Source organism: Chaetodon auriga, chromosome 1 (assembly GCF_051107435.1).
Source record: "Chaetodon auriga isolate fChaAug3 chromosome 1, fChaAug3.hap1, whole genome shotgun sequence".
Taxonomy (NCBI): Eukaryota; Metazoa; Chordata; class Actinopteri; order Chaetodontiformes; family Chaetodontidae; genus Chaetodon; species Chaetodon auriga.
The window spans coordinates 33541089-33563256 of NC_135074.1; the positions used below are offsets into that span (position 1 = coordinate 33541089).

General features: G+C 41.7%; 1 protein-coding gene across 2 annotated transcripts in view; it reads left to right on the top strand.

Annotated features, from left to right (window-relative positions):
- LOC143324047 (EMILIN-1-A-like) overlaps positions 1–22168 on the top strand; it is a 58175-nt gene that overhangs the window by 4971 nt on the left and 31036 nt on the right. The window contains exon 1 of one of the 2 annotated variants that reach the window (XM_076736241.1): positions 16408–16867. The exons of the other annotated variant lie outside the window; for it this stretch is intronic. Within the exon in view, the coding sequence (XP_076592356.1) occupies positions 16734–16867 (134 nt within the window). The 5' untranslated portion in view covers positions 16408–16733. Of the gene's footprint in view, positions 1–16407; positions 16868–22168 lie in introns of those variants that run through there. 2 annotated transcript variants of the gene reach the window in all.

The following is a 22168-nucleotide window of genomic DNA, read 5'->3' on the forward strand; positions in this document are numbered from 1 at the left end:
CAGCCCTTTGACCTGAAACTTTTTTTTTGGTGGGAGATTTAGACCATGAAACGTCCTGTGTTGAAATTAATAGCAGGAAATGTAAGCTGAGATATGACACAGGATGGTTGACAGTTCAACTGAGAGTAAAAATAACAGAAAAAAATTCTGTTGTTGCGAGAGAACATGGGTCTAGAACGCATTCAGCCCAAGCTTCCATGTCCAGAGTTCAGATAAGAAGAGGAAGAGTGGCTGCATTAACTCACAGACAGTTTGTTGCATAAAATAATTTTGCTCTTTCCAGATCTCCTAGCTGAAGAGGCCCCATTTCTGAAAATAACAAGGCCCGTGTATCTCAATGAGAGAGCAGCATCTGTACTTTGTTTGACTCACGTAATCAATGAAATGCTTTTGAAAGTACCTTGAATTGTATAATGTATAGATGACTGACAGGATGACAACCATGAGAACCTCCCTCTGCTCTAGCTTATTAAAAGACATTCAGCACTAAGGAGAACAGACTCAACAGACTCCAGAGACTGTACACTTTCACTTACTCCCCTTCACCTCACTTAGGAATCCCTCTTTTTCTTGCTGTCTACATTTATTTTATATTTTCTGAGTAGGCTGCAGGGATATATAGGAATCCTTTTCTCCTATTATGATTATCGTTTGATCTTACATTTTGGCTTTGGCCCCATAATTCCCAGAAGAAGACAAGACTTCTAAAAACACATACTGATTTCCTTGGTTATAATAAGCTACTGTGTTCTTGTTGTTACCTGTTTCAGTGAGTAGAGACACTGGACAAAGCATTTATTTTCACACACCCCAGTGCATCTCTATTAATGCGTCAGGCCTTGACCCACCCCCCACTCCATCAACGACCGACGCCTAGCCAACGACCTGAACCAGTTCTACTGCCGCTTTGAAAGACAAAGGGACAGTCCAGCAACCATCCCCCACGACACCTCTGAACAGCTCCAGCTCCAGTCACCTCCACCAATGCCCACCTTAAAGGCCCCCCCCTCCCCCTCCCCACCCACCTCAGTGACGACTCTTTCCATCCATGAAAGGGACGTCAACAGACTCTTCAGGAGACAGAACCCCCGGAAAGCAGCTGGACCGGATTCTGTCTCCCCATCTGCCTTGAAGCACTCCGCTGATCAGCTGTCTCCAGTGTTCACAGACATTTTTAACACCTCACTGGAGACATGTCACATGCCAGCCTGCTTCAAGTCTTCAACCATCATCCCTGTTCCCAAGAAGCCAAGGACCACAGGACTTAATGACTTCAGACCTGTTGCCCTGACCTCTGTGGTCATGAAGTCCTTTGAGCGCCTTGTGCTCTCACACATCAGAGACATCACTGACCCTCTCCTGGACCCCCTGCAGTTTGCCTACAGAGCCAACAGGTCTGTAGACGATGCAGTCAACTTGGCCCTCCACTTCATCCTCCAGCACCTGGACTCCGCAGGAACCTACGCTAGGATCCTGTTTGTGGATTTCAGCTCTGCCTTCAACACCATCGTCCCAACTCTGCTTCAGGAGAAGCTCTCCCAGCTGAGCGGGCCTGACTCCACCTGCAGGTGGATCACAGACTTCCTGTCTGACAGGAAACAGTGCGTGAAGCTGGGGAAACACCACTCCGACGCTAAGACCATCAGCACCGGATCCCCCCAGGGCTGTGTTCTTTCTCCTCTGCTCTTCTCCCTGTACACGAACAGCTGCACCTCCAGTCACCAGTCTGTCAAGCTCCTGAAGTTTGCGGACGACACCACCCTCATCGGACTCATCTCTGATGGCGACGAGTCCGCCTACAGGTGGGAGGTTGACCATCTGGTGACCTGGTGCAATCAGAACAACCTGGAGCTAAATGCTCTAAAGACAGTGGAGATGGTTGTGGACTACAGGAAGAACTCAGCCTCACCCGCCCCCATCACCCTCTGTGACTCCACTATTGACACTGTGGAGTCTTTCCGCTTCCTGGGAACTATCATCTCCCAGGACCTCAAGTGGGAGCCGAACATCAGCTCCCTCATCAGGAAAGCACAGCAGAGGATGTTCTTCCTACGGCAGCTGAAGAAATTCAGCCTGCCAAAGACAATGATGGTGCACTTCTACACAGCCATCATCGAGTCCATCCTCACCTCCTCCATCACCATCTGGTATGCTGCTGCCACCGCCAAGGACAAGGGCAGACTGCAGCCTGTCATTCGGTCTGCAGAGAAGGTGATTGGCTGCAACCTACCATCTCTTCACGACCTGTACGCCTCCAGGACCCTGAGGCGTGCAGAAAAGATTGTGGCTGATCCCTCTCACCCCGGACACAAACTCTTTGACCCAGTCCCCTCTGGCAGGAGGCTGCGGTCCATCAGGACCAAAACCTCACGCCACAAGAACAGTTTTTTCCCGTCTGCTGTCAGCCTTACCAACAAGGCCCGGAACCCCCCGACACTCTTCACATTCCACCTCGGACTCATTCTGTCACATTGACTGATATAAATATAACTCTATGCGTTACATTAACGCTCAACTTGGACTTCTTTCTGAAAAACAGTACTGTGTTTCTGGTAAATAGCAACAACAATAACAGACTTGTGTATATATATTTAAATTGTTATATTTTATGCTCTTATTTTAGTAGATGTGTCATATTTTAGTAGATGTGTCATGCACCAATTTCACCAGAAAAAATTCCTCGTATGTGTAAAAGCATTCTTGGCAATAAAGCTTTTTCTGATTCTGATTCTGATTCTGACAAACCTGACAACTAGTAACACGAGCCTCTGACAGCACTAAACCAATAGGAATGGGACTTCACTGGACCATGGCCGAGGCCTCCAAAGCAGTGCCCAGATTAACCCTCATGTTCAATTTGGGAGGTCCAGCAGAACCAGTTAACAGTATTGATGTTCAGAATAATCCAATATAATAATTCAAATAATTTCCCAAATTGGCATCAATAAAGAAGCAGTCTAAAAAAGTCTTCAGTCTCTTCTTGTTTTGAAAGTTGCTGTGTGAGAAGACATCAGGACTGTTTCGGTGTTCAGGTAGCTGAACGCTTCCATCTGCTTCATCATGTGACCTCTCAGTCTTCATAGTTCAGGCAAGGTCTGTTTGGACCTGCAGATGTGGAACTCAGATCAGTGATGATCATTAGAGTCCAAATGCTACTGCTGGTTTACAGCCAGACCGATCTTGGAACCCATCAGCTATCGTTTAACAATGATTTAGCCTCTGGATGCAGCAGCCAGAGTTTTGGGGCTTCTGGCAGACACAGCAGATATCCAGAGAACGGATATCTGGGCCAAGACTTCCTCTTCTGTGTGTTGGTCACTGTCCGATTAGCAACTTGAGACACAAAGACAACATTTTGGCTAATCTCTATGAACATATATCTGCAAATAAAAAACTAAATCCATGTCAGATGACAGCCAATCGGGTTTGCATTTCAGACAATGTGTCCACCTTTTTGTTGTCCACACGGCCTGTTTACTAAACAACCTCAAACACTCTCAAACAAGATTGGCCAATGCTACTTGGTCTACAAACAGGCTACAAACAAAAACCAGAACACTTGAAACACGTGAACACATAACTGGAGGATAAAGCACTCCTTATCTACCTGAATCAGATGAACATGTTGCACCATAGTGATGAGGAATGAATAAACCACAAATCAACACTGAAGGAAGGTGTTTTCTGGGCTTGTGCAAAGTGCAAAGGGGATGTAGTGTTTGTTAAAAGTCCTACTGAGTTTCTCAGATACTCCTGCAATGTAAGGAATATTGTTCCATTTCTGTTATTTTTCTACGCTTTCTGTTCTGTGTTTTAGTGGTCTTGATGAAGGCTCAGTTTGGGTAACCACGCATTCCTTTCTATTTCTACATATTGCTGAAAAAAGAAAGAAGAGACTTTTCTTTACACACAGCAGCAGACAGTGAGGCATTCACTGACCTGCTAACACCTCAGTGTGTTTACAGTAGAACTGCTATAACTGCTATGCTATCAAACATTCAATGTTAGTTAGTGATGGAGAGCTTCCTGTTTATGTTAACCTTCATTTAACTCAAACATCTCCAGCACTTTGACCTCTTTTTGCATTTTCTTTTTCTACTCTCTAGATTTCAGAGTGACTCACAGTTTCCTGCAGCAGTATAGACTCTAGCAGCTTCACATTTCAGATCACTGTAGTGTCAGTGAATCAGAATCAAAAATATTTTATTGATATCTGGAATTTAACTTGATACAGTTGACTCTCAATCTAGAATAGAAATATGTATTGACACAGAGAAATCATTAGATAGAAATAAGAAAAATAATATGTAAAAAGATGTAACAAAAAAAAGTAAAAAATATGGGCATCATACAATATATAAATACAGTGTAAATTATATTTGAATGACATTTAAATATTAATTGAAATGAGAAATGGAGTTGAAATATTGCACAAAATTATTGTTCAGTTAAGTCTATATTACAGAGTTGGTAATATGAATTATGAATAATTTATGGGGTTATAGCTACTGACAGGAGATGAAATAAATCCAAAGGCCAGTCTATTGACTCTGAGTGTTTGACTGTCTCAGGGGGGAGTTGAAGAATTTGATGGCCACAATTTGGAAGGGCTCCCTGTGGTGCTCTGTGGTGCATCTCGGTGGAATCAGGCTTGCACTGAATGTACTCCTGCGCTTGACCAGCGTGTCATGGAGAGTATAGGAGACATTGTCCAAGATGATACATGACTTGGACAGCATCCTTCTCTCTGACACTGCCACCAGAGAGTCCAGCTCCACTCATGTAAGGGCGCTGGCCTTGCAGATCAGTTTGTGGAGTCTCTTGGTGTCAGCTACCGTCTTCCATTATGTCCACACTGAGCCCTTGGATAGAAATAGGGGTCACCAGTGCCTTAGCCCTCCTCAGGTCCAGAACCAGCTCCATTGTTTTTGTCATGTTGAGCTCCAGATGGTTCTGCTCACCCCATGTGGCGGAGTTCGTCATAACAGCCCTGTACTCCTGTACTCCTCAGCTTTGCTGATATATCCAAATGTAGAGTCATGAGACACCCCTGGAAGTGCCTATGACTCCTGGCCAAGTTAGCTTGTTTGCCAGGTATTTGCCAGGAATCTCATGTTGCCCATGATGGGAGAGGGGAGACATGGCCTTTATCTGGTTTACATCCCTGCTTGTACGACTGAGACTAAAACACAAACGTTTATTTCATTCACATTGTTGTTCTGTTCAAAATTGTCAACATCATCCACCTCAGCCCTTCTTGCCCCTCCCTTGGCCCCCCTCAGCCTCCCATGCTTTCTCAACAAAATTTATATTCTGGTCTGTGTTCAAAATGTCCCATCACACAATCAGAGTTGATGTGTCCTGCAGGTATTTTTCCTGGAAACAGGAACAGAGTTTGATTATAATTTCCAGCAGGGCAGTTGCAGGGGGGTGCTAGGCCTTGTGCTAACTTGAAATGCGAGGCCCTGCTCTTTGACGTGGATGCGCAATTGTGCATGAATAACAGTCACACGGGCACAGCTATTCTAGTTCTACTGCATGCATAATCCTGCCACAATACGTTTGAAAAATCAACTGTGCAATGAGTGGCTTTACATCAAGTCAGCTCAGTCACTTTATTTTTGGCATCTTGACATTTTAAAGTAGGTTAGGACACTTTTCATTCATAATATATGTTTGTTTTCATTACAACTATACACAACATATTTACTGCATTGCAACTCTAACAAATGAGATCCAATCCAGTTTGGATGCAATGTCCTTTTCAGCTGATAGCAGGGCAAGCCTACACAGTCTGTCCTGTGACATGTAGGTGTGCAAATAGTGTTTAATTAGTTTCAACTTTGAAAAGCTTCACCTGATGCCACTGATCCTGACTGCAATCTCACAGTTAGGGAAAATTCCTTCAGTCCCTTTGAGGTAATAAAGCATTTTAAGTGCTGTAGTTGTTCCCTTTGGGATTACTTCTCGAAGTATCCTCAATTCCACGAAGAGGAGTGCATTTATATCCTGAGATTCGGACGTGCTTCAGTGAGGCCTAATGACATAGCGACAATGAAAATCTTGCTTAATTTGTTGGATTTGTTTTTTATTTATTTGTTTGTTTTTAATGTGAGTCAGACAAAATCATATATAACTAATGTATTTATTAAAAAATGAATAAATTAAAATAAATTCAAAACAAAACAAAACAAAAAAACCCCCAGCAGGATTGCAGGTGCGAGGTCCTGTGCGGTTGCACCGTTCACACAGTCCATGCGACAGCTCTGATTTCCAGGAAAGATCAGGATTTAAATTCCAGATATTAAATCCTGATTCCTACGTTTGTTCAGCAAGTGATGATTTCCTTTGTCTCTGATAAACAGACCAGAAATCTAAACTTCATGTCACTGAGGATTTATTTTGTTCTTTATCTCCTTGTGTTTTTTCCAGTTTGCCAGTGTTCTTTGTTCAGTCAGATGGTTTCATTGGCTTTTAAACTTCTTTTAGAAGGAGAATAGAAGTATTTTATCCCTGCAGCTTTCTTCTTAAGGCTGCTCCTGTTGTTAGTGTTACAGGTTTTATTGCTATATAAACTTGTGTTTAACAGGCGACTGTTTGAACAGCAGCAGTGAGTCAAAGTGTTTGTTCTCTGCTGGAGATTTAACTCATTAAATCATATCTGTTGGAGGTAAAACTCACTTCCTGACAAACGTTTAGCACAAACAAACCTGGAAATCATTTTGATTTCTATTTCACAGCCACAGAGCTGCAGCTTCACAAGAGACCGGAGACTTTTATCTGTGTTAGTGACACTGTGCTGTTTGCTTATATACATACAGAGTATTTAATGTTCATATCAGCCTCATACTGTGAGCAGAATATTTCATTCCAGCTCTATCTGAACATGTGACCAGTAAACCTTGGAATGTGTCTCTGTGATTGGACAGCATCACAGTTTCATTGTAATCTGATGGTGATCAAACACTTCACTTGCTTTCTCATACATACATCATACGTACAGCTCTAAAGCTGACAGGAGGTGGAGAAAATCAATTCCATTTTTAGAACGCCCCCAGAAATGTTTCATGGGGTGGCACACACTGTATTTTTACAGTATTGATAAATGTATGGGTGTATCATTATGTGCATTTGCGTACGTATGCATGGATGTCTGCTTACAAGCACTGTTTTGCTTTTATATAAAGCACTTTGATTTGCTTTGTACAATATGTATTTTAGTATGTGTGCATTGGGTTAGGGTTAGGGTTATTTTTTTGCTGTTCTGCAACACTGTGTTCTCAATGTTCTTGCAATCTACTTATAGTGTTCTCACGATATTCTGAATGTTTCTGAAGGTTCTCACAGTTTTTGTCAATGTTCTTTAAATGTTCTCAGTGTTCTGTCCGGGTTCTTCCAGTGTTCGCAGTGTGTTCTCAGTGTTCTCAGTTTTTTCTCACTGTTCTCCCACTGTTTTGTGTTTTCCTATTGTTCTTGCAGTGTTATCATAGTGTTCTCTCTGGGTTCTCCTAAAGTTCTCACAGTGATCTAAAAGTGTTTTTCTCAAAAGGTTCTCTTGATGTTCTCTTGTCAGTGTTTTCTGAATGTTCTCACACTGTTCTCTGTGTTCTCTCGTTGTTCTCACAGTGTTCTTCCAGGGTTCCCCTAATGTTCTCACAGTGTTCTCACTCTGTCAGTGTTCTCACAGTGTTATCTCAAAGTTCTCATAGTGTTCTCCCATTGCTCTCTCAATGTTCTCATAGTGGTCTCTGTATTCTCACAATGTTATCTCAAAGTTCTCACAGTGTTCTCCCATTGTTCTTTCAGTGTCCTCACAGTATTGTCTTGATGCTCTGACAGTGTTCTCACAGAATTCTCTCAGTGTTCTCAGACCCCAGAGTGTTCTGTTGGGTGTGTTTGAGTTCTTCTTACTGACCAGTAAACATGGTCATTTAAGTTGACACAGTTGGCTTAGAGTCCTGAATGGATTTATAATGTGTTGAAAACACAGTCAGCCTGTGTGTGAGGGAGGGGGAGGAGAGGGAGGAGAGGGAGGAGGGGGAGGAGAAGGAGGGCGGGAAGGGGGCAGCAGGGGGAGCAGAAGTAGGAGGGGAACGAGTGTTTAATGACTTCCAGCTGGCTGAGGCCGAGCAGAGGAGGATGTTTGATTTCTACGCAGTCAGAAACAGATGATGACCTGCTGAATCCAATGCATTGAACATTTAACTTCCAGCTGAAGTTTGACTGAATTATTTTCATCACACTCATCAAACAATTATTAAATTAGGGTTAGTTAATTTATCATGATATCTAAAAAAATATATAAATAAATAAAATAAAAAGCTAGTTGAGTTCAGATTATGTTTTCAAGCTGCATTTCAACAGAAGTTTCAGTTCACAGCTGACTTCCTAGTGAAGTTAGTTTGATTTGGTGATGAGGTGAAGGAAGTTTGGTCATGTTGTTGAGGTATGATGATGATGATGATGATGATGATGATGATGATGATGATGATGATATTCTGCTTGGTTTGGACCCTTGCAGTGATTTTCCTCCACCTGAACGTTAGTGGCAGCAGCTCTTTCCTTGTGTGGAAAGAAAAGAAAAGCTCCTGAAGGAAGTCAAATAAACAAATAGAGAGAGCAGGGAAGGTGGGGGAGGTTACAGAGCTGAGTGGAAAAAGCAGAGCGAGGGTTAACTTGGCCCCCAGGTATGTTCTCCACCCCCCTGTGACTCTTAGTTCGGTTTAGATTAGCTGCCTTGCAGCAGACTTAGACTAAATATGAAGCTATTTCTGTTTAAAGACGATCAGCTTGACCTGGATCAACACATTCACAGGGACCTACAGCTGACTGGGAACTCTGTAAACTTCTGATCTGCATGTTGGACCTTGTTAGAGACAGTTGATCTCATAGGTGGATTGGTGTTAGAGTTAACCTGTTCTGTGACCCTTCCTCTTGGTGATTATGAGGAACATTTACTGGTGGTGGGCTTGTGACCCCTTAAACAAACCAAAGGCTAATCATCACAGGGTGCTCATGTCTATGAGTTATGACCAATTTTGTGAGCAATGAATGATTTATCATGTTAATTTATTTTGTGACCTTGTGAAGGGGTCCAGACACCCTCCATAGGAAACCTCAGGTCTAAACTATCATTGCATGCATCCAAACCAGGAAAACAAACCACAATACATCTATATGTATGTACAGTATATTTACAGTGTTCTGGTGTCATCAGACAGCTGCTGTTTACTCTTTTCACCAGTGGAAGGAAGTAACTTCATTAATTTACTCAACTACTGTACTTAACTACAAATATGAGGTACTTGTACAACCCTGGTTCAGATTTGCAAAACATTGAATCATTGACAACACCACAAAGACAAAATGTCAAATCTTGAAACTGAGAAATTTAATTGTCTGTAAAAATAAATTTGATGCAGCAACACGTTTCTAGAAAGTTGGACCAGTGACAACAAAAGACTGGGAAAGTTGTGAAATGCTGAAAGAAAACAGCTGAACGAACATCTCACAATGAATCAGATTACCTGACAACAGGTGAGTCACATGATTGGGTCTAAAAAGAGCCTCCCAGAGAGGCGGGGTCTGTCTGAAGTGAAGATGAGGAGTGTTAACCACTCTGTGACAGACTGTGCTGGAAAACAGTGCAGCAACTTAAGAAGAAGGTTTCTCAACGTAAAACTGCAAATAATTTGTGGATTTCATCATCTACAAAACAAAATATCATTAAAAGACTCAGAAAATCTGAAGAAAACTCTTTACACAAGGGACAAGACTGAAAACCAACACTGTCTGGTCGTGATCTTCAGGCCTCAGATGACTCTGCATTAAAAACACACTTGATACTGTTGTGGACATCACGACATCACGACATCACGGACATTGTGGACTTTTCCAAAAACCATTGTCTGTGAACACAGTTCATCGCTGTAGCCACAAATGAAACTTAAACTCCACCATGCAAAGAGGAAACCAATAGAAACCAGACCTTCTCAGTTCCAAGTGCTGTTAAAAGAAGAGGTGATAAGACAGTGGCAAACAAGAACCTGTCCCAGCTTTTTAGAAATGTGTTGCAGGCATCAAATTGTAAATGAGGATATAATTTTCAAAAACAATGAAATTGCTCAGGGTCAACATTTGATATTTTGCAAACCATCACATTCTGCATATACATATATACTACTATATACTATATACATTAACTGAAGTATCACTCTCAATGCAAGACTTTTACTTGTTTTTACAATGTGGTAATGCTACTGTCACTTCATGGAAGGATCTGAATACTTCCTCCACTACTGTTTTTCTGTTTTCACTGCAGCTGAGGATGTTCATGTACCTCTCTGTCATTACTTCATTCCTCCTCCTCCTCCTGCTGAAATATATCTATCAGTCAGGCTGAAACATTTCCACCTCTGCTGCTGACATTCAGTTAATTTGTGGCAGTGGTGTTTCGGGTAAAGCAGAGAAGCCTAGAATTCCTGACCCACTTTGCACCACTGCACATTCCCAACATTTCCAAACATTCCTGAAAACCATGATTGATATCTGTCAGAGTTTAAGCTGAACCAGAGGAGTGTGTGTTACAGATACACACTGAATCCCAACATCTGCTCTGATTCACTGTGTTCTCATGTAGAACATAAAGTCTGTTCTAAAAACACGCTGATGTTACTGAAACAGACTGCACTGACAGAAGAAAGGCTTTGCTTATCATTAATAAAGGATGATGGTGTGTGCTGAGAGTGCTGCAGGTGCCAGGTATCACTGCTCAGTCTGATGGGAAAATTTAAACTGGGATGCCAAAAGGAACCCTAATGCTGCAGTAAAGGACCTGGGCAGCACACTGGAGTCATGAGTAACAGCAACTTAACACCCCAATATGATGTCTCTGCAGCAGCAGGACAGAACACCAAACTGCATGAAGGGAACAACGGTATTGCAATGGAACTGTTTTTTGATCTGGATCAGTTACATCTGGATCTCCTGATCTGACTGGACTGATTCCTCTCTGCAAACAGCACTTCAGCTCCTTCTGCCTCTTTTCCTCTAGAACCACAAAACAAATCCAGTTGCCTTTGGAAGCACTGAGAATCTTCTGCCTCCAAGTAAACAGGCCCTCATAAAGGAAGTGGATGTGTTCATATTTTGTGTGTGACTGCAGCTCAGTGATGATCTACACACATATACATCTCAAAAGAACAATGTAAAACACAAACTGTAAACATTTGTTGACCAATGCAGTTATAAGCTATACTCACTTCTTAGGTCTTTGAAGATCAAGCTCAAATTCCAGAACAGATTTTCAAATAATGTTCTTTCCTCCATCTCATTTCTTTATTTTCTTTATTTTCTTTTATCAGCACACAGAGTGAAATAAAAATTCAGATCAAATCAGCACAGGTTACTCCATTAAACTGCATCTTACATTCTTTTCTCTATAACCTTTGACCCCACTGATAGAAGTCATCACAAACAAATCAACAGGAAGGACCCTCAGGACCTCTGTGGTTTTAGAACTGCACTTAAAATCAGATTAGAGGAGACTTCACTGATTCCTGCAGGGGAGGTCAGCTGCTGCACAGAGGACAAAAAAAAGACAAAAAAAAAAAAACAAAACCAAAACATTGATTGTGAAGTCTCTAGTACAGTGTGTGAAGATGTTCATACCGCTGCAAGTCAGAAAACAACATATACACAGTCAGTATTTCTTTTATGTGCAGACCAGGATCAAACTGAGAAAACTTTGCCCACAGTTATGTCTGCAGGCCTTGTCTTTATGACTGGAATGATTATGACTGCCAGGTGATGACCTGCAGGCCAGTCAGATGACAGAGCAGTGAGTGGGGCTTCAGCCTCTGCTGGCAAAGAAAAGTCAAATCAGGTGTCTTTGCAAACAGAACATTCTAAAGTGGTGAACATTAAAAGCGCTTTTCTGAGTTAGTGAATGATCTCATTTTATTATATTATCTTTTGATTCTAGTGGTTTGAGGAGCTGGGGCCATGAAGCAAGCTTGACTTAGTTTAACTGCCTTTGGGTTACCCGCTTCACTGAGTCTAATACTGGTGAGCAGTATCACAAAGTGGGTGAACTGGATCAGTTAACTCTGAGTTTATTAGCCTAGCCCTGAGTGTGTTCATGTGAAAGAGGTGGAATTGTTAATTACTAGTTACATCACCACAGCAATTAATGAAGCATTAAACATGAAATGAGATGAAACAGTCATAAACTATGTTGAAGCGAAAGCAGGATGTGAAATTCAACGAGACGAAAAACAAAAGACATAATCACATCAATATCAAACTAAGACTATAAATAAGTGCAGGAATTCTAAGTCTTTAGTATAGTGAGTGCTTTTTATGATCAACAAACTGTTTCTGGAGAGAGGAGAAGAAAAAGAAGTACATGTCTGATGAGGTCTCTTGGACTGAAATATTGCTTTTATAATTTACTGAAAGCTCAGTTTAATTATTTTCACTTCATTATTTTGTTTTATTATCATTATTATTTTTCTAATGACAGACAGTAAAGGAGTACGATTCAGGAAGCAGGAAGTGAGGTCTCGCTGTTGTTCCCTCAGCATGGCCTAACAGGTACCAGCTCTGTCCTCAAAGACACCGCAGACTGTTTTCATTGACAGATGAAAACAAAGACAACACGGCAGAGTTTCCGTCTTTATCACCACAGAAAAATAAGACTAACAGCGTGCTTTGTTCAGGGTCTGTTTACATTAACATCAGGAATGTTAACGGTGATGCCATCCATCTCCCACTTTATTCTCCATGAAGACAAACAGACTGAACTCATGTTAACAGAACAGCTGTAAGCCCTCTCATTTACCACTACAGTGCCCTTCAGCAACACATCAGCCCCCAACCTGGTGACAGAGGGGAGTTTCTCAGAGGACGAGAAATGAAAAAATACAGACACACATGGTAGAGAAAGACATTTTCCTGGGACATGAAGGTTGCTGGTTTGATTCACTTGAAGGCAGAGGAGATTGTGAGATCAGGCTATTCAATCTGCAGAAGAATTTCAGTTTGACTTGTTTCATGTCTCACTGTGATGGTGGTACAATGTTTCAATTTGTTGAAAATCTGAGAAATGAAGGGAGGTAGCAGGAGAGTCCAGGAGGCTCCAGGAGAGTTTGTTACACTCCAGCAGAGACAGGACAGTCCAGTTGTGTCCAGACTTGTCCAGTAGAGTTAAGGAGACTCTGGTAGACTCTACTCATGTCCAGTGGAGTCCAGTTGTGTCCTGTAGAATCTCATAGACTCTAGAAGATTTCATTAAACTCCAGTAGAGTCCAATGAAATCCAGTCATGTCCAGTAGACTCCTGTAGATTCCAGTAGACTCCAGGAGGGTCCAGTAATGTCCAAAATGTCCAGTACAGTCTGGAAGGTTGAGTCCAGTAGATTGCAACAGAGGTCAGTAAAGTCCAGTCACGTTCATTAGAGTCCAGTAGATTTCAGTAGACTCCAGTTGTGTCTGGCAGTGTCCAGTAGATTTCAACAAAGTCCAGTAGGTTTCAGTAGAGTCCAGTAAAGTCCAGTCATGTTCTGTAGAGACCAGGAGAGTTCAGCGAACTCCAGTAGAGTCCAGTATTATAATCATCATCATCATCATCTTCATCTTTTTTTCTGTAACTCCTTTCATACAATAAATGCAGCTCAAAGTGCTTTACAACAAAGAAATCAAATGCACCCGACAGACAGGAGACAGAGTGAGAGACAGACAGGAGACAGAGACAGTAGACAGAGGGAGACTGCAGATCTCCACACATGACCTCTCAGAAGTCACTGTCTCAGTTGTTTCTGGGATGTTTGGAGATGTGTGGTTTCAGTGAACATGTCAGAGAGAGCGAGTGTGATAAACTGATTAACGATGCAATCTGTGTGTGTGTGTGTGTGTGTGTGTGTGTGTGTGTGTGTGTGTCTCACCTGAGGCTCCGACTCTGGAATGTGACTGTGTTTAATACAAAAGCTCCATTTAAAAAAAAAAAAAAAAAAAAGCCTCATAAAACTGAAAACAGTGGTTAGAGTGATGGAGGCTGGGTGGTCTGTGAGGGAGGGGCCGGTCTGTCTGTGTGCATGAGAGTGTGTGTGTGTGTGTGAGAGAGAGAGAGAGAGAGAGAGAGAGAGTGTGAGTGTGTGTGTGTGTGTGTGTGTGAGAGAGAGAGAGAGAGAGTGTGTGTTTGTGTGTGTGTGAAGTGAGAGTGTGATAAAGACAGACAGTGTGTGTGTGTTGGTGTGTCTGTGTGTGTGTCTGTTGGGGTCATTGCACCACATGATTTGTGACATTTGATACAGAATATTTCCTGTCTTTCCTGTTTTTCTGTTTTTTTATTTTTAGTTTTTCCTGTTTTTTGTGTTTTTGTGTTTTTCGTTTTTTTCTCTCTGTCGTTCTTACTGGGATGAAAACATCAGAGTTATCAGAGTTTGATCAGGTGTCAACTTGTCTGATTTTCTCTTCATGTTTGCATTAATTATGTGGACGTTTTCCATTTCATCAAATGTTCAACCTGCTTGAATAACAATGGTTAGTGTCTGCAAAGTCACTCGTCAGTGTCAGACTTTACTGCCTGTGATGTCACTTGAGTCAGCGTTGGCTGAAGACCACAAGTTTGAAACTGAAACAAATGTGTCTTGGTGGAGTTATGAAGAAGTGAGCTTACCAGACTTCTGGAGCTGCTCTTCATCTCTGCAGCAGGGAACATTAGCCGTAACTAGCACGACTCACTCCAACTGTGTTTTCTCAGAGATCTGACTAAACTCGCCCTGACCATCATGAGATCTGGAGACAGAAAAGACTTTACAGCTTTACAACTGTAGCTGTTGCTTTCTTTTTGATGTACAAATTCCATTTTTAACTCTGTCCTCACACTCTGGACCAGTCAGCTGGTCTTCAATGAACTGGACTTCACAACAAGCAAGTCCAGTTTGTATCTGCATCTGTCTAGACTTGCACGTGGTTCAAGTACAGTGTTTTTTACTAGTGTTTTTCATTATTGTTAAAAAACGTGTACATGTATAAAGGATGCGTTCGTAGCAGCTTTCCTTATGAAGTACAGATGAAGTTAATATGTTACAGTCTGTCTGTTACAGTCACAGTCAGTTACAGGTCCACATTGACGTCTGTTGGCTTATAGTCTCTGTTCAGTTTCACACACATTTAAACATGAAAAAAAGAGGGAAGTGACGTATCTGGACCTGTTCATCTGTACCTGCTAACCTGTTGCTGCTCACCTGTCCAGGGAAACAGTGAAGAGTCAGAGTATAACTCTCAGTTTGGTTGTTGTTGTCAGCTGTCGATTGCTTATTCAGCTGTTTCTACAGTGGATAATGAGCTGGAGCTGAAACTGACTGTGAGGTTTCATTTCTTCACATGTCTGTTATTAGTTACCAAGCAGCCATAATTCTAACAACATGTGAAAGACGCTTGTTAAAGAAACTGTACTTCCACAGAGTCACTGAAAGGAATGAAGCTCATTCATCATCAGCTTCAAACTGTACACACACACACACACACACACACACACACACACACACACAGTGTGTATTCTCTCCTTAATACATAATCGTTTGGTATAACTTTATTAAAGTTATTATTCTTTTCCTGTATGTCCTCTGTGTTGTTCATAATGTTTCAGCTTTATTCTCACAATTTCAAAGGTTGAAAGAGAAATAACAGAATTTTGTGCAAAAAAAAAAAATCTGTATTTAATTTACGAAGGCGCTAACAGCAAACCAACTTTGTGTTTAATGTGTGTCCCGTTTTATCAGTGATTCAGACTTTAAAAGGTTTGTACTGGTCCAGCGGTGCAGCGGTCATGCACCTTCAGACTGATGTTAATTAAGAAAAACCTGAGGAACAAAGAACTGCTGCAGGAAATCTGTTCTGTGAATTTCATGTGTAAAGTAAAGCAAAAGTAACGGAAATATTATCCTAAAGTCTATTTTCTGTCCCTCAAACCCCCTCAGATAAGATCAAATCCGTGTTAAACTGAGTGAACTCATAAGACATGATTCATGTTTCTGCCTCAGACACAATCAGACTAAAGTGGATTCAGCTTCAGACTAATTAGGAATTCTTTTCTGCCATGAATACAAACAGACGATGAACAGACTGATGCTTTCATTCAGGTCAAAACAGTTCAAATAAAATAAATCAAAGTGTGGAAACTTGTGGTTACTGACTTTATCAGTTTATCAGTTTGTTTATTTCAACGAATCCATGGTGTCTTTCTGCTTGAATCGGAATAAAACCTCGTATCAGGTCTGGCGTGTTGCAGGTGTGGCTGCGCGGCCGCACGTGTCTGGTTTCTCCTCCGGGAGAGGCGGGGACAGTTCGGGGGGGCGGTGATGAAGAGGAGGAGCAGCTGGGCTCGGTTCAGTCTGTCGCAACGTTTTCTTCTTTTCTTTGTTTCATGGGAAAAGTTCTGATGGACAAACTCTGACCGGATCAAACCGGATTAAATGTGGATTAAAGGCTGAGGACCAGCGGGACCTGGAGCGGTACCCGAGCCGATCACAGGAGACTGGACTCAGCGTCAGGTTCGAATTCTGGGTTTTTGGACCAGAATCCGGATAATGGGTCGGGCGGACCAACGGAGTTAGTGGAAACTTTTATCATTGTCTCCGTGGAGATGCGAGTTTTTCCCGCCAGTTGAGGATGACACAATGACGCTCTGATCCATCGATATCTTGTATTGATTGTGTATTGATCAGCGGGATGGCCGCGCTCCTCCTGCTGCTACTCGCTATCTGGACCTTTGGACACGCCAAGAGCGCGTTCCCGCTGCGATCCTCCTACAGCCTGTACGCCGGCGGACACGCGCACGGAGGTCGCGCCGCCAGCAGACACAGGTAGGTTGACACGTGCACGGAAAGCCTGCCTGATGATGGTGATGATGATGAGGAGGAGGGTGGAGATGATGAAGGAGGTGACGTCAGGGTTTGGTGACCTCACCACAAACACAGAGTTTCTGTGTGTGTGTGTGTGTGTGTGTGTGTGTGTGCGCGCGCGCTGAGCAGTCATTGGACTAGAGTGTGGCTGCACAGCAGGTATTTAATTGTGAAAGAGTGGACAGGGAGTGTCAGGAGGTTGCTGGTTTACTCTTGGCTGATTCTGCAGGTTTGATGTCACAGGCAGGCAGCTGAGAGACCAGCTTCTGATGTCAGTGTGATGTCACAGAACACTGTGACATCACCTCTCTGCTGCTCTCGCTGCTCCTTCTGTCCAGTTATTGCTTCACTAATACCAGCAATAAACAAGCTGCAGATCAGTTTTTATCATCCAATAGTTGATAGTGCATGCAGTCTGATCTACCACCGCACATTTTCAAATTGCATATGAAGAAATAAAGTGCAGAAACAGACGGAGGGAATAAATAATGACATCCATGAAACATGTGACTCGTCTCTTCAGTGAAGAGCTGAAGACATCAGATCTGTGAGGAGGACGAGGAGGCTGTAACCTTCCTCGCATGAACACATGAAACTAAGAGAAATGTCTGATCGCCATCGTGTCTGTGAGGATTCTCAGTCTCAGGTGAACTGCCGAGCCTCGACCTGAGGAGGTGTCCCTCCTGTGTTGAGTCGTGTTTGTTTAAAGGTTGTTTAGTTTCCTGATATACAAGTCAGTGCATTCCTCGTTGATGGCTTTATTTGTGTTTGTGTGTGCAGTTGATCCGGTGGAAGAGTTTCAGTCTTTGTGTGTTGCTGCTTTGAAAAACACAGAGATGTGGTGTTTGTTGAAAACCCTCCTGAGTTTCTGAGATTCTCCAGACACGTATGGAATGATGATGTTGTTCTGCTTGGTCTTCTTTTCTTCACCATGCGCAGTGTTGGTGTTCTTCCTGGATCCAGTTAGGGAATCCACAAACTTTAAGTGTAAGCTTGAAAGTTATATAACAAGTATAGATACCCAAAGTATAAATATACATGACCTAAATATAGATTGTCAGTATATATATATATGGATTTTTACCCAGATTAACTTAGTAAATTGTGTTTTTCGGAGAACTGGACACACCATTAACAAAACATATGTAAAATATTCATTTTCTGTGGTACTGTTATCAATTTTTATTAAACTTGGATGAGGGTAAATCTTCATGCTGTGGTTACATTGTGTTTCCAGCTAATATGATCCATGATATAGTCATCAGAAGGCCATTATTTCCTTTAAAAAAAAAAAAAAAAATCAGGTGAAATAAAAAACCTTCTACCTCAGTGTGTTCAAACTTCTATTACTTTATGCCAGCAGCACTTCCAGTGATTCTGACTGCTGAGGAAAAAAGTTCAGAGTGTTACCTTTCAAAAGAGATGAAAAACATACATGGACTTGGCATGGTTCAGTATGTGAAACTGAAGAAGTCTCACAACACTTCAAAATATGAGTTGGATAATTGAACCTGCATAAACAATGTTAAACCTGAGGGTTGCTGGTCTCAATACTCAGCACGTCATCTTCAAAACAACTAACAACTGCAATAAAGTACAAAGAACTTGGATTAATGGCCTTAAAACAACTAATTCCAACCCCACCTGTTCATTTTACACAAGTTCTAGTGGTAGCTATTCTCAATAGCAACACTAGCTGGTGGAGTTGTAATGTTATACAGGAATGAATAATCAGAACTTCAAAAGCAGATCAGTTTAAGCTACATTGTCTCAAATGAAGGACTTGTGCTCCCCAGGACATAGTGGGCCATCTTAGTAGAGGACTAGTCCTTACTGCGAAACCAGCTCTTAAAGTAAACTTGCACCTGTCATTTAGACTGTATGAGAAAATGAGAGAGAGTCTGTTGTTGTGTGGGGGAGGGAGACAGCAGGACAGCAAATTAGCCCGAGAAATCACCACTGACTGGATAAAATCACTGAGGGGATGTAGCTGAGAAAATAAGAGGTAGGTAAACCATAGATGACCTCTGGCTAAACCATTGAGTAATGAGAGGTGAGTAAGAACCTGTGTTGAAAAAGGTGGCTAAACTGTGTTTATATGCGTTTCCCCTCCATTACATCACACATAATATGAACATAATCATGATATGAACAGTCATGTGACACTGAAAAGAACCAACTCCCGTCTCTCTCCACAGTCGAATCCTCTCCGGTCGACAAGCTAACGATAGGGCTGGTAAAATTAGCTAACATTGATTTGTTTGACATTTCAGCAACAATCTTACTTTTAGCTAATTCAAAGTTTGGCTGGAGTCAGTGGGCCAAGCAGGTTCATTCAGCATACGCATTTTCCTGTGTTCTGTTTTCAGTCCATGATTGGATTTAAGTCAATTGGCATGTTTCAACAACAACTGATTGCAGCAACTACATGATGATGAGTTTATTGTTTTAAAAAAAGACAAAAAGTGAGATACCAAAACCATAACTTTACGCCCCTTAAATTAATCTTGGGCTGCATTTGTTCTGCTTGTGCTAAGGTAGCACAGACTGTAGAGTTCCTGCATCTCCATAAGATTATTATCTCCTCAACCAATTAACTCATATTAACACAATGTCAGTGGATGGAAACAAGAATTCATTCACATTTTCCTTTCACTATTTTCTGGAAATTCAGTTAAAATTTGAGCTTCATTTGGATGAAACTTGACTAATGACATCACATGGTTACAGAGCTGCTGTGGACCAGTTGGTTCATGTTGACCTCTGAGTTTTAACAAGCCCACAGCTGTGTTCAGTGTGTGTTCTTATATGTGGTGTGTGTGTCAGGATAATGTTTTGGAAGGAGTGAGTAAAGCATTTTCACCGTGTGTTATTGATGTTGTATTTTAGCAAAACAACGTGATGTGGATTGAAATGTGGACTTTTTGCTAGAAACATCCTGCTGCCGATAAACAGCTGATGTGAAGCGTAGGTTGTCACAGTGTGGTTGTTGGTCAATATTTGAATCATATGTGAAGTGTTGCTTCATCTCTCACTGAAAATAAATTGAGATGTTTATTGGCTTAACTTTAGAAGTGCACAACGTGTTAGCGCTGCTGCTAACTGTGAATTCACCTCTCCTTCTCCTTTCCTTCCTACAACCAGTCCACTCAGTCTCTTTGTCCCACTATAACCAGTCCTCTTAGTCTTAGGTGTTGGAGGTGGTGTTGGATGTGTTGGGGGTGGCATTGCAGATGTTGTAGCAGATGTTTTTGCTAATCTGAACATGCTAACGCTAACCTATAGGCCAATTTGAATAAGGTGACAGAAAAAGAATGACCTGTTTTATTGCTCTATATATCTTCACATCAGTGACGTGTGGTGAGGTTCATGACTGGTGAGGCACTGACTCCTCCGGAGTCAGATGTAAAAATATATGAACCCAAAATAGAAGCTTGTATTTCAATTTTGACCTTAATTGAAACATTTGGTTATTTTAAAAGCTTTTAATTATGTTTTAATCAATTTCACACTGTTTAATAATATGATAGCAAGAAAAACAAAAGAATATTTAATATAAGGTCAAATTTGATTTTTTTTTAAAATTTAAATGAGCTCAGCACTGCCACCCATTAGTGCGACACAGCACATTCTGCCTCACCCGGAACATTTTCACTGCGCATTCACGGCCGATATAAAGAGAGACAGCAATGGGCATGTGCCAACTGCCTGCGTCAGTCAGTGTGTGTGGCACAGCACCATCAGAAGTGAGGCACAGCTCATCGCTACCTCACCTCGCCCTTCTCCCACGTATTTGAACAGGAAATATGCAAATTTAGCAATTTTGACCATAGAAATGTTGAAATCATAGAGAAAACAAATTCATACAACAGTCATGAGCTTAAGTCAGAATTTCCTCCTCTTAATGAATTTATAAACCACAGCAAGTTTTTTAAAGTTATATTTTAACAGGTGAGGCACTGCCTCTCCTGCCTTCCCTGACCGCACGTCACTGCTTCACATGTAGTCAAAGTGTCTCCATTAACAGTCTACTGAATTAGCTGTTAGCAGCTCCTGTTAGCGGTGTTCTCATGGACGTACAGATGACTATCACTGTATTAGTGTGATACTGAAAAAAAACTTAAAAACTTTCCCCAAAGAACAGGTGCAACAGGCCTATTGTCATTTATTTGTATCAAATATATTCAATTACCATTTAAAATGCACCAGATTATGGAACCTTTTCTCTTTTTACATATCACAAAATTTAAAACAAGCAAAACACTGGGTTGCTTGACAGAGTTTTGTTTTTTGACTGATGTAACTGGGGTGAAAATCTGTTACACACTAAAAATTAAGTGCATGCACTATTTCTACTTTTCCAAATGAAAACAGGTTCAACAGGTAATAAAAACAGAAGAATTCAACAAGCCTTTCAACCCCTGTCTTTGCCTCATCACCATATAGTTTTTTCTCTCATCTACCACATGTAATACTCACTGCCAAGGCTTGCACTCAAGGCAGGGAGGTCAGCTTGGGCAAGTGGAGGGATATGGATCTTTACCTGGAGTCCCAGGTATTTAACCTCTGTGGGGGTCATTATCATGATCATTGATACCACTTGGGTTATTAGGGCTCCTGGCTGTGTGACGGCAGTCATTAGAGTTGTTGGAGTCACCTTAGTCCAGGTGTAAATGACAGTCACTGAAATTGTCACCAGACCAAATATGAATAGTTATTAAGTCTCCTGGGAAGTGATTAAAGGACAGCATTGTAGGTGGGGGATAAGTGGTATTGTAAACCACCTCCTCTGTAGAAGGATAATTTCTCAATTTTTATGGAAGCTTTAAATATATCCATCAGATGTTTGTGTTCCTTCTCTTGGGCCTGGGCACTTGTTGGTACACTATCAGCTTGGTGTTTTAGGCTTCTAATGGCTCCTATGGAGCTTCTGTCCTCTTGATTGTGTACAGCAACTGTCCAAAAAGGCCAAGCTGTTATTCCTGACGTCCTCTTGTGTGAACTTGATGTTACTGTCCACTGCGATGAAACGTCTGAAGGTTTTCACATCCCAGGTTTTGAATTGACCCATGTGCCATCCACATATCTGAACCAGTGGCTCAGTGCTGTTCCTCTGAAGTTCAGGGCTCTGCCTTCTTCTTCTCCCATGTAGAGGTTGGTTGGATGCCTCCTACCTAGAAGGAAGCATCCAATCAACCCAAGATGAGGGAGAGGAACTTGTTACACAAAGATGTGCGATTTCTGTTTTGTGGACATGGTTGG